We start from the raw sequence: 15,441 nt of genomic DNA on the forward strand, positions 1-15,441 counted from the left end.
ATGGATTTTATTCAACTGTAGATATGAGGTAGAGAGAGATAGAAAGAAATAGGAAAAGGAGAAGTGGGGAGTGAGAGAATGAGAGAGACAGATTAAGTAGAAACATATTCACCACCCCTGTGGATCCAGTGGTGTCCCATTGATCCTCTTCTTCTGGTCTTCTTGGTGGTGGGGGTTCCACGAAACATGGAGTTCAGTGGGTTAATAACCATGCAGGTATAGATGGGAATGCCCAAGCACCTTCCTGCTGAGGGGCAGTTTCACACTTTTACAACAGGCTCTGGATCTGTTGCAGCACTTGTCAATGCTGTGCAGTCTTCAGAAATGAGTCCAGGGCACTTTGGGGGTCTTTGATGGTTTATGATCCCTTCTAAGACTGCCTCTCGTGAATGCCCTGTGTGAATGTGACCTTCTGGGGTTGGGTGGGGGTGTTTCACAACTGAGCCAGTTTGTGTAAGGGAGGACTCTCTGCAGGGTCTGTTTCTTACCTGGCTTGTAGCCAGGGGATGGGTGTTCCCCCCTCTGTACCAGACCTTTCGAAATCACACTCAAAACCTCTCCCTTTGCCTGGGGGGAAGAGTGTGCAAGCCTGACCCCAGCAAATGAGTCTGGGCTGTGCACCCCTGCTGACCCCAGTCAGAGCTGATTTTCAGCACAGCTGCTGGGTTGGGCTTTACTTGTGGGTACATTCTTCTCCCCCAGCCTTGTAAACTTCTCCTTAGACCTGAGATAATTGGACAATAGTGCCATCTTTATCTCAAGGTCCTGTCAGGAGTCATTCTGTGGGGAGTGGGGTGGGCTTTGGTGCAGTTGCTTCTTTGCACAGTTTGCTACAATGGGCAAAGCCCTTGGGTGATTTTAACAAAGTTTGAGCCATTAACTATTTTAGTCTTTCTCAGAAGGGTCTGGAGCACAAGTCTGATGAGGAGAAGCTGGGGGGCTCAGGAGGGACCTTCTCACTCTCTACAAGTGCCTGACAAGAGGTTAGAGCCAGGTGGGGGTTGGCCTCTTCTCCCAGGCAACCAGTGATAGGACAAAAGGAAATGGCCTCAAGTTGTGCCAGAGGAGGTTTTGACTGGATATTAGGAATAAGTTCTTCATTGAAAGGGTTGTCAGGCATAGGCAGAGGCAGCCCAGGGCAGTGGTGGAGTCACCACCCTAGAGGGGATTTAAAAGGCATGTAGGTGTGGTGCTTAGGGAGAAGCACAAATTCTTCCTTAGTCTCTGACTTATGGAAGCTTCTGTGGGAGTGTTTCATGGAGTCGTGTGGGAGCTGTTTATTTCCCTCCTGGGAAGCTCCTCGTCATTTTCAGGAGCAGCAGGAGAAATTTAGGACTCTTGTCTATTACTCCCATACCAGCTTCCTCTCAGTCTAGCTGAACTGGAAATGCAGAGTGTGTTTGCAGTGTTCATTTCTTGAACTCCCATCAAGATTCAGAAGTAAACTCACATCCCTGATCCCTCTGGATCACATTCCCAAAGCTGTGAGCTGGTGCCAAGGAGATGTGCAAAGCAAGCTCAGAAGGTAAAGGAGGATAAGTCAGGGAATCAGTGAAGTTGCACTGGCCCAAGAGAGACCAATTTATTAATTATAATATTTTTACACTCATAAATAGTAAAGGCAGCTTATACCAAAGGAAGGGCTCCCCTTCACCCTCACTTCTGGGACACCACAGGAACTGTGCTGGCCAGGAAGGTGCAGGGCAAGGCAGGAGGGTCAGGAACTGTCAGAACACCAAGTCTCTGCACAGGGCCTGCAAAGGCATCAGCAGAGCAGACTGCTCTGAGTATCTGGCCTCTCCTCAGGCAGGGAATGCTGCCTTTCATGGCTCTTGCAGTCGGGGACGAGGCTGGGAGGGTTTGGCATTAGCCATGCAGGGGAGAGTCATCAGGGGAAATCAGGCTTTCAATCAAATATACAGAATTTTCTCTACAGGCTACCATGCTGGCAGGATTGGTAATGCTCTGTATTCAGCAACTGAAACATCAATCTGAAACAGTAGGAAACAGACCTTTTCTGTATGGGTACACTGTACTGTGTCTTGTCCAGCTAGGAATGTGGTGGAGCTGCTAATTAAAAAATGAAACACCTCTTAATGAGGATGTGGTGCCCATTACAAGTATTTACTGTTGTGAAAAACCTGCCAGGTTAGTCAACTTGCATGTGCTGCATTTTCTGCAGAGAGAGCTGCCTTTTCAACACATCTGAATTCCCCTCAAACATGCAAATATCTGTGGAGTTTAAGTCTGAATTCCTACATTAAGATCTATGTATGGTTTAGGTTACTTTGTATAGGATTTTTTAATCACACCTCCACCAGGTTCTTCTCTTGCCTCACGCGATTTTCTAGCCAAGCCCAGGATGGGCACACTCAAGAGCCTGGCAGCTCTTCAAAGATCCTGAGAATGTTTGTTGAAGAAGTTTTTCAGTTTGGAAAAGCCACAACACGACACTGAGCTGGTGTCTCAGGCCTTGCTGCTTCCCACAATCCCTCTACCTGAACATGGCCTTGGCTTTGACCTGTGCCCCAGACCAATGCAATCAAGCTCCTCTGTAATTCCCCTGCATGGCTTTGGGCCATGTACTCCAGGACTACTCTAATCCTGGCCAAGGCCTCCACCGACCCTGCTCAGAGTGCCTGAATACCAGAAACTCCTGGCATGAGCAAGGAGGTGATAAGGCAGGAGCATGCACGTATGAGACAACGAGTATTCCCCAAGGAAGGCATAAGATCTGTGACCATTGCCCTGCAGCCATCCTGGGCAGAAGGCTAAGCTGGCCTTTCTGAGTGAGTTCCTCTGGCCAGAGCTGAAGGCAGGTCCTACAGAGGTTCAGTACACGTCATGGAGGAATGGAGTCAGCAGCAGCATTGTAGCATTCTCATACATGGAAAAAAACCTGGTGGGACAGCATCCCCTCCCTCTGCAATGAGAGGGATTGTGACAGGTGTTTGATACAGCTAGAGGCACCAATTACCTGAGCTGCTGCTGCAGCTCTAGCTCTGCTGCTCGGATGATGTCTGCACAGCTGAGAACATGCCCCATCCTGACATAGTAAGAGAGTTTTATCACAAGCACACAAGAGCCCTGTCTGCTGTGAGGTGATTATCCACTTGTGTACCTGAGCACTTGTCCTGACCAAAGCAGGTGTTCAGAGTTTAGTGCTGGCCTGGAAAAATGCTGATACCAGTTGAATACTAACCAGCCATCTCCTTCTGTCCACAGCCCCGTGTGGCACAGCTTGCTCCCAGCAGTGCTAGTACGTGTAGCCTTTGCTGTAGAGCTGTGGAGGGAAGCTCCCAAGGTCTGGCAGGTAGGAGCCACTCTCATCCAGGTGGGAAAGAGGCACCGTGTCCTCCTCACTGATCTGCCGCTCCAGCTCTGCCTTCAGCGCTGGCCGCTGGTTATCGGGGAAGGCCATGGAGAACAGGGCTTCAGGCTCACACACAAACTTGTACACATAGCGCTCCCCAGCCACCTGCAGCGACGAGATGAGGGGAGGGGAATGCTGCAGGCCCAGGGAAGCACTAGGCAATGCTCCCCAGCACTGGGGAAGGCCTGCAAAAACATCTGCCTGCCCTGAGACGTGTCAGAGTTGTAATTTTCTCCTTGTGCTGTCTTCTTCTCTGCTGCTCTGGCCTCCCCTGGAACAGCTCCTAGGAGCTGGGATGCTGCCAGCTGCCTCTTTGTCCAGGTAACAACAGCAGCAGCAGTCCCTGAACAGTCTGTACTGAGACTGGGTGTGCCACAGACCATCCCTACCACACGGGGCCAAGATCCAGGCAGCCTTTCTCTCACAAGAGGAAGGACTGATTATATCTCCTTGAAGCTGCATAAACTGCAACTCTCCTGACTGCAGACATATACAGAAAAAGAAAGAAATCATAATTCCCTCTTTGTTTTATTTCTCATGCGTTGCCTACATTCAGCTCCTTCACAGCTTCTCCATTAACTACAGCAAAGAGAAGTTTTGGGGAGAGCAAGCTTGGGATGCCTGGCTAGCTCAAGGACATTCTGTCTGTAGGACTTCCTGTCTCAAACAAGAGGAGCATCATTTAAAGCATAAAGTTTTCCCCTGCTTTGCAAACTGACCTTCTGCATGATGCCTTTCTCGTAATAGTAGCGAAGTGATCGGCTCAGCTTGTCATAGTTCATGGCTGGACGGTTCTTCTGGATCCCCCACAGCCTGGCCACCTGCAGAATAAAGCATCAAACTGTGGGAATGTCTGTGAACCCAGCCCAAGAGAAAAGAATATCATCCAGCTGTTTCTCTTTGGATGGATGGCACCATGCCACACAGACATTTAAATAATAGACTCATCAATAGTTTAGCAGCTTTTTAACATGAGGAGAACTCAAGCACTCTGTATCACAGAGAAGTTCTGGCCACTACAGAGCTCATTTGCTGTCACCACTGCCCCTCACTCTCCAGTACTCTGAAAGCTTGAGGATGCCTAAGGGCTGCTCTGTAACACTAAATCTTCAAGGGTCCCATGTTTATCAGGAAACCAAGTACGAGGGAACACACTGGAAGAGACCTCTGCCTTCCTACTCCTACATGATTCTCAGCTTTGTCCATGACACTCAGAAATCTGTTGTAACCCGATGTCAACCTGCCAAGACAACTCATCTGCACTGAAAGTGCCCATAAATTTTGATATGTAGCAAGAATGGTGCTAAATGCAGCTCTAATTGGAACTAGATATGAACAGATATTATGGACACATCTCCCAGGTACTGTCAGGTATCACTGGTTTTTCTGGAACATGGCAGCATTTGAAATTACACTTCAGTTAAAGCTTCCAGATCCTTATGAAAACTGCTGCAATTGCTGGGGTTCAAAACTCCAAACCTCAATGTCAGCCCCAAGTATGGAGCATGAAAAGACAGCACAGGTCACTGCAAGCTTGAGAGTGAAGTATCCAGGGAAGGCAGTGGGTAATTTGACTCACTGCATAGCTGAGGTTCTAAACTTACATACCAGCAGCCTTTCTTAAACCTGGTATTTGTGTCACTCAAGTGTTTTGACCTCTTCTAAAAACCTTGACTTGCTGCAGGCTCTAGCGAGTGCCACCGGCAGGCAGAAGCTTCACGGGGCAGAGGAAAAGCTGCTTTAGAATTTGCAGCCCCAGAAACAGTGGCTGATTCCCCTGAGCCTGTAGAGAACCTCGATGGTTTCACCTCCTCTGGCTCAATGAGCTTGAACTCCATTCCTCTACCAGTCCAGGCAATGAAGTGGGAATTGGTGGGGTTGTCCAACAGGGCCACAAGGAATTGCCAGAGCTGGAGCGATCCCCGTCTCTGGTATGGGGGTCCTTCCCGGTACCCTCCGGCTTCCTGCTTGATGTCTCCTGCTGAGAAGAACAAACAGGACATTTCTAAGGATAACAGTGCAAAAACCACTGGGGAAAAAAGAAAAGAAAAAAAAAAAAAGCAGCACATTTCACAAATGTTTACCAGGAGTATTTCAGTTCACACAAAACAGTGGCCAATTCACAAGCAACTCTTCCCAGAGCAGCTCTGCTCTACATCACAATTAAGCTACTTGTGCTACAAGGCCTGGTTGCTGCTAAGAAAGCTCAAAAAGTGGAATACCAAAAATCACAGTGTAATGAACTATGTAGACACCAATCAAGTGGCTGGCTAAGATGGTGAATAACCCTATCTTACACCAAAACTCCAAGCCATTCTTTCTCCAACCTTCAAATTTTTCTGGAACAACACAGACATCATCAGTAAAGGACCTCATCTGCTTGTCATAGCTGCAGCCTGAAAGAGAAAACAACATCAGCAGTCATAGCCAGCCAGGGCAGTACTGAGGGTGATCCTGTGCAGGGAATGTTTCTTACCTAATGTATCTTCTGTATTTGAATGGCTTGGATAACTCTCAGCACTTATGTACATGGAAGGACAGTCAGGAACATCTACAGAACAATTAACAAGCTCATTTATTTAAAAACACAGGTGGAAGAATGGCCTTGCTCTGCAAAGGTGGACAGCTGTCTAACCAACGTCCTCTTAGGGCCCTCCTAAAGGATTAGTGGCAGACTGGAAACTACAACTTCTTTTGCATTACCCTTCCAATCACGAATTAGAGTGGTAAGTTTTCGTGGCCCTATCACACACCATCCTTCAGAGCAGCCAGGATAGACAGCCAGTCACCTCTGCATCACTTTTATACAAAATCATGGACAATAGGCTTAATTTGAACCTCTCTCTCATCTTAGTTTAAGATAACTACACACTTTTCTGCTGTTTTCCGGGTAAGAAGGCATTGCATTTCCCCAGGGGTACTATGATGATGTGAATGGAGAACAGTGGCATCTGAATGTTTCTGCAGAGTCTCACAAATGTCATTTCAGATGTCTCAAGTCTCCCTGGCTTTCTCACATCATGATGGGGCATTCTCACAAGCAGTTTAGACAACATAAAAACAAACCAGCCTTTGTTAAAAACAAGCAGGAAGCCTTTTCATGATTCTGTGTGCAGTGTACAGTGCTGTCTGTGCACTGCAATTTGTGTCTTCTGTATCTTGTGTTTTCTGAATCAAATTTATTTACTGCACACAGCTGAAGCAGAAGCTGTAACTGGGAGCTTTGGAAAGGTTTACCTTACATTTCCCTCACACACCTGTGTCTGGCCATTGCTTCCAGCAGAGATTTTGCTGATGCTGAGGGAAGAGTACTCTGAGCTGACAGACTGGGTGTTATTACAATCATAAACTACTCTCACAAAAAGCATTCTTCTGGCTTTGCACATTTTCTGAACAGAAGGACCCAGTGAAAGTGTAATATCAATATCACCACAGTGATACCCTCACAGGAGCTTTTTATTTATGTGTTTATTTCTGCTAAAGGAAACAATTCAAGATGTCCATTAAAATACCAGGAAACCAGAAGTAACATTCCCTCTGGAAGAGGGTATCGTGATCTCAGGGTAGTGAGCCTTTGACAGGTCTGCCAGAAAAATAAGATTTATCCCTTGTGGAAAAATAAGAGGATCACCTGGTGGATCTGGCACCTAGAGAGCTATTTTTGGCATTATAAACTTTTTTCTCTTGTCATCCCCTGAAGTCTCTGTACCTTGTTTCTATGGGAAGTAGCAGGTGGAAGCTGATCCTCCAAGGGACACCAAGCAGCACCCTGGAACTGAGCCCACCCAGAGCCCCTTTCCTCTGCCAGTGCTTAGAGGGACCTTCTGCTGCAGGGATCCAAGACAGTTTTTCTGTACAAGGTCCATCATATTCGATCCCTTCCTTTCTGCCAGTTACAGACTGTTTTCAGTATGATTTCTTCAAAGCTGACCTCACTTATTTTCTGCAACCTTCCAGCTCACAAGTACCCCTGAAGACAAAAGCTCCCTGTGAAACTGGAAACACCCTTTTCTTTATTTCTGATGGTGTGAGTGGGCTAATCATGAATTTTGACTCTCCCTCGGCTACTTGTTCCTTTGGGGGTGGGGGGAAAAGCATGCTTTAATCTAGTTCAAATGGATTTAACATCACCTTCTACCTCCTATCTTGCTGAACTTTCAACTCCCTACCAGAAAGTCTTTCCCAGAACATGGTGAACGTCCCAGCCTTATCTTGGCTGCAGTGAACAGACAGAACTGTTTTAGTTTCCTGCACATAGCCAGTTACCCAGGCCACTTCCCCAGGCAGCACATGCTCCTGATACTGAGCTGCTTCAAAGCTCAAAGAGCACCAGTGCTGGATGCTCACCAAGGAGTTGCTCACCCCATTGATGCCTGGTTCATGCAGTCAGAAAGGGCCAGTCCTGCCTACCTGAGTCGTACACGTAATCCACCTGCTCCTGCTTGACCACCACAGCTGCTGGGTACTGGTGGCTGCTGCCTGCCTGGTTTGCCCGCTCGTACTGTGGGTCGTGGTGCTCCTGTTTGAAGCCCTGATGGGGGAACTGGAGGCAGGGCTTGGGCAGCTGGCACTGGTAGGCAATGGGGTCTTCCTGGGCCATGCCCTGGGAGGATGGGAAGGAATGGCACATCTCCACAGGTGGCTGGTACGCAGAGCTAAGAAGGGAGAGGACATGAGACAGCTGAGACTTTGCTGGCCCTCTGATTTCAGCCCTGGCACAGGGCTGGCTGAGGGACAGAAACTTCCTCAGCCTGTTCCTAGAGCTGTAGGAGCTCACTCATGGCTGGGGAGAGGAAGGGACCCCAGGGAAGGATGTTTCCAAGGGTAGCTGCTACACAGCCCATCATTCACAGGACCCAACAGGGCTAAGGTTATGGGCTTCACACCCCAGGCAGCAGTGGTGGGTCCCACAGGAGGGGATCCTGCACTCACTGTGAACAGAACACTTCCATCTGGGTGCTGCAGCTCTTCCTCCCTAAGGAGGGCAATCCTTGCCAGTGGCTGCCTCCTCCTGGCAATAACTCACCTGCTTTCACTGAGGTATCCACAGCTGGGTGTGGAGTGGGGTGGCCCCACAGGGGTCAGGAAGCTCCTGTCCTGTCTAGGGAACTGTTGGAGCGGTGGCTGTATCAGGACTCCTGGGCTGGGGGACTGTCTGGGTTGATTGTAGGCACTGGAACAGTCAAACACATATTGCAGCATTTCAGCTCTCCAGAAGGACTTGTGGCAGCATCTGGGAACCTGTCAAACATGCTCTGTCCCTCTGTGCAGCCACCTGGGCCAGGAAACTCAGCATAAACTCCCTGCTGTCTGATTGCTGATTGATGGACACGACCCTTCAAGCAGAAACCAGGGAAGGTGTCTGTGCTGGAAGAAGCCACACTACAGCTCAGGCAAGGGCACTGTGGGCGGTGGGGTCAGGTGTGGGACAGGAGGTTTTGGAAAGCAATGGGGAGAGGCATATGGCAGATGTGAAGACTGCTGAATATCAGCACAAGGGAGGATGAAACACAGCAAGCCCAGAGCTGATCTACCCAGGCCTGAGGTGCCCAGTGGCCGCCCTCGCTGGGGGCCAGAGCTGCTGACCACTGCTCGCCTGTACTCAGCAGACAGACAGGGCTGCTGTCACACACTCCATTATTGGATAATGCAGCAGCACCTGGTTTCAGAATAGCTCCTGTCCCTCCTCTGTGTGAGCCACTTTACCTGGCATAAAGGCACTGCTCGCTGTTGTGCTGGAATGGCTGCTCATGGCTGCAGGACAGCGTGGGCTCTGAGGGGCTTTGGGGCTCCTTTTTAATCTTAGCAGGAGGACTGTGAAAAGCTACTGCAGGAGAGAAAGGAAAGATCAAATTAACACTTTTCTTCCTTATGGGGAGCTATGATTATCAGGCATTTTCAAATGCAGGTGTCCCTTTGCTGAATCTTTTCTATGCAAACTGTCCAGCATCCCTGAATGTGGGACTGGGGGAATCTCAAAGCTGCTCTGCTCATCCAAAACACCAGTGACAGCCCAAGAGAAAAAAAAAGTAAAAAGGTTTCTTTCCATTTTCAGTGCATGGTCTGTGGCAAGAGCCTGACGCAGACAAGGAGGGATATTTCTGGGCTTGTCAGAATTTCACGAATAACAAATGTGGGTTGCAGTTTACAGTATCAGGAAGTAGGATGTGGGCATTTACTTCTTATGCTCCATTCAATCCAGCAGGGGACAAAACTTGCTTCCTAGCTCCTCAGAATGGCTTGTCCTGGCTGGAGGATGGGCTGAGCATCTTCTGCCTTTGCCTGTGGGCTCTGCTGCTGCTGTTAGGGGGTCACTGATGTTTAGGAAGGAAAGTAACCCCAGAGAGGTAGATATGTCAAGGCTACTTTTTCAAACTAGGGAAGGATCTGCCCTCCAAATCAAAGCTGAAATCTTTTAGTAAGACCAGATCCAGTCCTGCATCACCAGCTCCCTTCCACCTCTTTAAGTCACACAATGCTGCTCTGGGTCTGGGATATTCAGCACTGTGACTGCTTTTAAGGATGGGAAGTAACATCCTGATCCATTAACCCCTCATATTTTTGCTGAGTTTATTTCAGGAGTGACCTGAGCCCTGCATGCACCAGCCATTTTCAAGCTGGTTCTCCTTCACATAAAGTTCTAAGTGTCCCTTCAGAAGCAAGCAGACAGCTAAAGGGTCAGAAAAAGGCCTTTGCTGCCTCTCGTAGCACAGGAGGTTTCTATTGTAAACATCCTTCCCCAAAATTAATTCTCACACCAAGAGGGGGATATCTGCCCCTTCCTCCAAAACAGCCCTGACTCCTTTTGGCTGTCTTTGATTTCATCCCACACCAGAAAAGCTGATCTAGCCATCACTCAGAGAGCTTGACAGAATCAATATACATAAATAAACCCGTAAGATTCCAGAGCCTTCTGTTGTTTCTGGCTCCTGCTGCTCCTCAGGCACACCTGGCTCCTGTGGCTGCCGTGAGCTGGAGCAGAGGAACCCACCCACAAACAGCTCTGGGCACTGCCCAGACTGAGAGAGGGGAGAATGCCCTGAGCCAGTGGTCTGCACACACCTGCAGTGGATTCAGCATTCCCAGGGTGACACTCCTGCACCTGTGCAAACAGCCCAGGCCCAAGGAAGGGCCAGAAGAGAAAAGAGTCTTTTGTGTCTGCTACATTCCCCTGTAGCAGCCCTTCCCAGTGTATGGCTGTATACAGCCCATCTAAAAATACTGATGGGTCAGCTGGGTCTCAGGGGGGAAAAAACCTGCTCTCTCCATTACACTGAACTCCATGGAACTTTCAAGAAGCTGGAGGTGTTAGGAGCAGCCAATTCTTCCCAGCCCCTAATAGCTGGAACAGGCTGTCACATTACATCTGACTCATTAATTCACTCAGAGTGAAATGTGGGACCATCCCTCTCCTCAGTTCTAGGTCAAAAAGAGAAAGAAATAAGATCTATGACTCAGAGACCGAGCTGTGCTGTGCTGCAGGGCCACGTCTGGGGAAAGGAGGTAAACAAGGGCAACCAGAAAAAGTGCTTCATTTCAGTTTATGTGGGGGAAACTGCCTGGGGTGGGGGCATGGAAGGCTCCAAAATTTGCATTTGCCCTTCCCCCAGGAGACATGATTATCCCCATGCTACTTACAGTTTTCTGAATGGAAGTCAGGCACAAATTGCTCATCATTGTCTGGAACCTGAGCTGTCAGGAGAGAGAGGGAAGGAGGGAAGGAGGGAGGCAGAAAAAGAGAGAGGGAAGAGTTAGTTCTGGCACTTTGTACAGTATAATTAACAGTAAGGCAGAAATAAAGCAATGCAGGAAACATCTGAGCTTTCTGCTGGGATGATTTTAGTGACTAAAGGAGAGTTTCCCTTTGGGATTAATGAATACCTGTGTGTCCTGGGAGAAACCTTGGGGACAATCTTACCCATATTTTATTACTTCTAATAATTACTTTTACATCCCTTTTACTGCAGGGAAGGGAGAGCTTGCAGGAGATTGTTGTTATTTCATAAAATCTGTCACTGTTGCTGAAAGAAATTCTGCTGCTAGAACACAACAGACAAACCTACAATTTTCATTATTGCAGAGTGGACAACAGACTGCATCCTGTCAGCTCTGAAACAGAGGTGGTGTAGTCAAAGTTGAGGGACATAAAGGATGGAAGCCCACTAATCCCAGTCACTTGAAACTAAGCTAGACTGGACATGCCAAAAATGAACCTCAGGGAGTAACACTGTGCTAACAGGTGGGGAATGAGAATGGAGCTGGCCAAACCTTCATTCTGCAATCACCGGTCCTTCAAATAACCTGTGTGACAACAAACTGGAAATATAAACAATGAAAGATGGGGAACTGAGGAAAGAAAATCTAGAAGATTCATAGAATGAATCCTTAAAAAGCAACATGGAAATAGAAGAAATTATTGGGATCATATTGTATGAGCAGAGTTTGGACTTCACAGCCACTGGTGATGTCACGAAGAGAATTAAATACTGAGAGCAACAGGCCACAGAACAGATGTGAAATGAAGGGCAAGGCTGGAATGAAAGCATCCAGCCTCACTGCTGGGCAGTGACATTTGCAGACAGCTACAGTCCTGTGCTAGAAGGCTGAAGACACAGTTACCAGAAGACTATTTCAATTTTTGTATTCTCTACCTCCTTCATATATTCTGCAACCCAGATATTTTCTTGTTCTCCCCAAACCAACACCTATACTTGGAAGAACTGGGATAATTAATCACATCTGAGGCCCAAATCTGGTCTTGTTCCAGTCACTCAGACTTCAGGCATCAACACAGACCCCACCATTTCCCACACAACTTCCAAGAGCTGGAGCACTGGAACTCAAATTTTCTGCCTAGGGACACCTGGAGAGGGGAATCTGCTCCCTGCAGCCATCACAGGTACCTCCCTCGGCCACTCTTCTCCAAAGAAGGTTCTTTTTTGTTTCTCTGAATGCTGATGCACTTCTATAAATTACTGGGCTTGAAATTAGTTCCATACAGTTGCCAACTGCCAGGTTCACACCCATACCAGATCCTGGTAAAAACGGTGCAAAAGAAAACTAGACTATTAGTAACCAGGCCTAGGATTTTTCAGCATATGTTTCTTTTAGGAGACATCTATATGCAGAATTATTCTTTGACTCTCAAAATGAGAAATCAGGTGTTAATTGACACTATTAAAAGTATTTTAAAAAGATAACAAAGAGATACCTCTATGACTGAAACCACACAAATACATGTAGTGACACACATAAGCAGGTGTATATGTGGTTTAAATGCATTAACATTTTTGGCTGATGCCTAATTTCTAGTTTGCTTCCTTTCTAAGTTTGTTCCTCTTTTATTTAAAAAGTAACACCAAGAACTGTAAATAAATAAATAAATATTTTTTAAAAACTAAATGTGATAGAGGAAAAGAATAAATAACATATTCATGTTTTCACTTTTTCTTCTCCGTTGTTTAGGAAGGTGCTCTTCAGTGTTCTGACCCCCTCATCTCATGAACAAACATTAATGTGGAGACACACACAGGACATTAGTAAAAAATATTTTCACCATTCAGGAAAATATTTTGACATAACGGTGAATAGAAAAATAGAAAAAAACCCAAAAGACAGTTTGCTTCAGAGGGTAATTTTTCTTGTTTTAAGTCTGGAAATGGGAGTAACAATGGGAGAAACCAATTCCCCGACATGCAGTCTAAAATCATAAACTAGAATATTAAAACACATATTGAATTTCTCAGGGATTTCACTTGGACTCTGATTAGATGCTCTGAGCTATGAAAAAAAATAATAATAAAGAAACCTCTGCGTATATTCCACAAACATGCAATAAGGTTTGCATCATCATTTACTAATCCTGGATAAAAGCAGAGCACCTCTTTCTCTACAGTGCTATGAGCCCATGCTTGACCTTCCCTTCACCACAGGGGACTTCCAAATTCATCCTACAAACACTCTGCTACTGAAAAATATACTGTCAGAGATGCTATGCAAATCCTTTAGATTGGTGAGCTAAAAATATCATCAAACATGAGAAAATCTAAAATTGAAAGTCTACCAAAAATCAGTTCAGAGGCAAACTAATTGGCAGCTCGAGTTCTTCTAGGATTTGAAAGAACTCAATCTCGAGCATGTGTGCACATTCAGCAGCTCTGTTACATGGCCAGAGATTAACACCTATTTTCCTGCTCTGATATAAGTTACGTGCACGTTTCAATATTGAAACAGCCTCCGGGTAATTCCCATTGCGTCCTTGCAATCCTCGCACTCCTGAAACACTGCCTGATCGATGTCAACTCATTTCAGTTCAGTTTGAAACGAACATAAAACACTTGATTTGGTTTTTCCTTAATAATCTTAGCTGGCAAATACCTTTCTGAAGTCTTAAAAAAAGAATTGTTTGAGAAGATTGTCCCTCACCTGTGGTAAAATTAGAGGAAATAACCTGCTCAAAATGTCATGTATATTTTTATATCATTATTGTTAAATATATTAAAGTACCTAGATCACAATGAGTACTTCTGTATTTATCAAGAGTCTGTACTTGAGGATGTGTTTTGAATTTTCTAGAAAATGGACCATCTGTAGTGCTGGAATTAGAGCAAAATCACCATGTTTAAAACTAGTTTCACTTGGAATTAATGTGACTCCCTGGCATTCGAAGTTTTCCTTGAAGTTCAAAGTCAAAATAATTAAGACACCAAACTGAAAAGTGTGTAAATTCCAGGAAGGTCCCCACAAAGGATCATATTTTTAAAAAAATAAAAATAAGGGAAGCATTTAGTTCCCCAAATTAAAAGACTACTTCATTGTTTAAGAAAATATCAACGTTCTGGCAACCAACAAAGATAAGTGACAAATTAGCATAAAATCGAAGCAGTTACAAATAGCCTGAAGCGAAAACTGTACCCAGGAAAGCGGGCCAGCAGCCAAGTCCCATTCATAAGCAAATGCCCAGCACAATAGTGTCATTCAGCGTCTTAATTTACACAAGCCAGAGGTTGGCAAGTCTGAAAAAACCACTTTTGTTTGGAGCCAGGCACACACAGCAAAGGAGCGGGACAAACCTCAAAAGACAAACAACTCAAAGACGATCAAAACCAACCAAAGCTGGGGGAAGGAGCCTACCTTCGGTCAGCCACGTCTCCTGGAGCTGCCTCAAGTCCTGGAAGAGCTCTGCGGGGAGAGGGGAAGGATGCTCAGCTGCCGAGGGACAGCGGGATGCTCCAGCCGCGGCCGTGCCGGCGGAACGAGGAGGTGCGGAGGAGGCGCGGGGGGAGGATCCCGGTCCCTGCCCCGCCGCCTTCGCCACCCCCAGCCCTCCCTCCGCCCCCGGCCCCCCTCACCTTCCGAGTCCTGCGCCGGCGGCACGCCCGGCTCCCCGGGGTTCTTCCCAGCGCCCAGCACGGCTCCGCCACCCGGGGGCTGCTACAGGAGGAGCGGGTCAGAGCGGAGTCCCCGGCCGGAGCGGACCCGGCCCGGAACCCCCGCCCGGCGGAGCCGCCACTCACCTGCGGGAAAGTGAACGGCACCTGCTGGTCCAGGTACCTCTTCATCCTCCTCGGGCTCTATCCGCTCTCCTCGGGCATCTGGGGAGGCTACCGTGGGGCCGGGCCGGGCCGGGCGGGGTGGTCGCCACGGGCCGAGGTCCGCAGCGGCGGCAGGACCGCGATCGTCGCCGCTCCCCGGCGCTCCCGCTGTCCGTGAGAGGCGGCGACCGCGTCGCAGCTGCCGAAACTCGTACTGCGAGACGGGACCGAGCCCACCAGCTCCCGGCCGGGACGAATCCCCGGCCGCCCCAGGACAGAAGCCCCGCTCGGCTCGGCTCGGCTCGGGTCCCGTCCGGAGCCGTCTCTCAGCGCCGGCGGCCCCGGCCCACGCGGAGCCCGCGGCGGAGCCGCCCCGTGCGCGCTCCGAGGCCGCCGTGGGCTCGGGCCCGGCCGCCCATTGGCCCCTCGCTCACGGGCCCGGCTCGCCCACTCCTTTGTTTCATCGAATTTGTGAATGAAGCTCCGTGTCGGGGCACGCCCGCCAATCCCCGCTCGCCTCGGCCGGCACCCACT

At 48.1% G+C, this 15,441-nt stretch overlaps 1 protein-coding gene across 4 annotated transcripts; it reads right to left on the bottom strand.

The window, feature by feature from the left end:
• Nucleotides 1-10: 10 nt before the first annotated feature.
• Nucleotides 11-15,003, bottom strand: ETV4 (ETS variant transcription factor 4). 4 transcript variants are annotated; one of them, XR_011146681.1, is made up of 13 exons: nt 14,890-15,003; nt 14,725-14,806; nt 14,507-14,554; nt 11,012-11,065; nt 9,080-9,200; nt 8,400-8,546; nt 7,784-8,028; nt 5,850-5,924; nt 5,701-5,769; nt 5,182-5,354; nt 4,093-4,194; nt 3,203-3,478; nt 11-1,754 (listed from the first exon to the last, which is right to left on the bottom strand). XR_011146681.1 is itself a non-coding variant. In XM_068996234.1 (12 exons), exons 1-12 carry the CDS (start codon nt 14,932-14,934, stop codon nt 3,257-3,259), a joined length of 1,380 nt encoding a protein of 459 aa, XP_068852335.1. In that variant the 5' UTR covers nt 14,935-15,003; the 3' UTR covers nt 11-3,256. The 4 variants fall into 4 exon arrangements, 3 of the variants coding, with proteins under 3 accessions (XP_068852335.1, XP_068852334.1, XP_068852333.1); XM_068996234.1 differs by having other exon boundaries at nt 11-3,478; nt 14,725-14,803; XM_068996233.1 differs by having other exon boundaries at nt 11-3,478; nt 5,182-5,351.
• Between the last annotated feature and the right edge of the window lie 438 nt (nt 15,004-15,441).

This window comes from Aphelocoma coerulescens, chromosome 27 (assembly GCF_041296385.1).
Source record: "Aphelocoma coerulescens isolate FSJ_1873_10779 chromosome 27, UR_Acoe_1.0, whole genome shotgun sequence".
NCBI lineage: Eukaryota > Metazoa > Chordata > Aves > Passeriformes > Corvidae > Aphelocoma > Aphelocoma coerulescens.

What these genes read in the sequence shown, in the direction of transcription:
- ETV4 (XM_068996232.1), bottom strand. Translation starts at nt 14,934, where the DNA reads ATGAAGAGGTACCTGGACCAGCAGGTGCCGTTCACTTTCCCGCAG. An exon ending in GGATACCTCAGTGAAAGCAG is followed by an intron (nt 8,029 to 8,399) that starts GTGAGTTATTGC and finishes CTCCCTTCTTAG; the next exon opens with CTCTGCGTACCAGCCACCTG. An exon ending in TGTTCCAGAAAAATTTGAAG is followed by an intron (nt 5,355 to 5,700) that starts GTTGGAGAAAGA and finishes TGTTCTTCTCAG; the next exon opens with CAGGAGACATCAAGCAGGAA.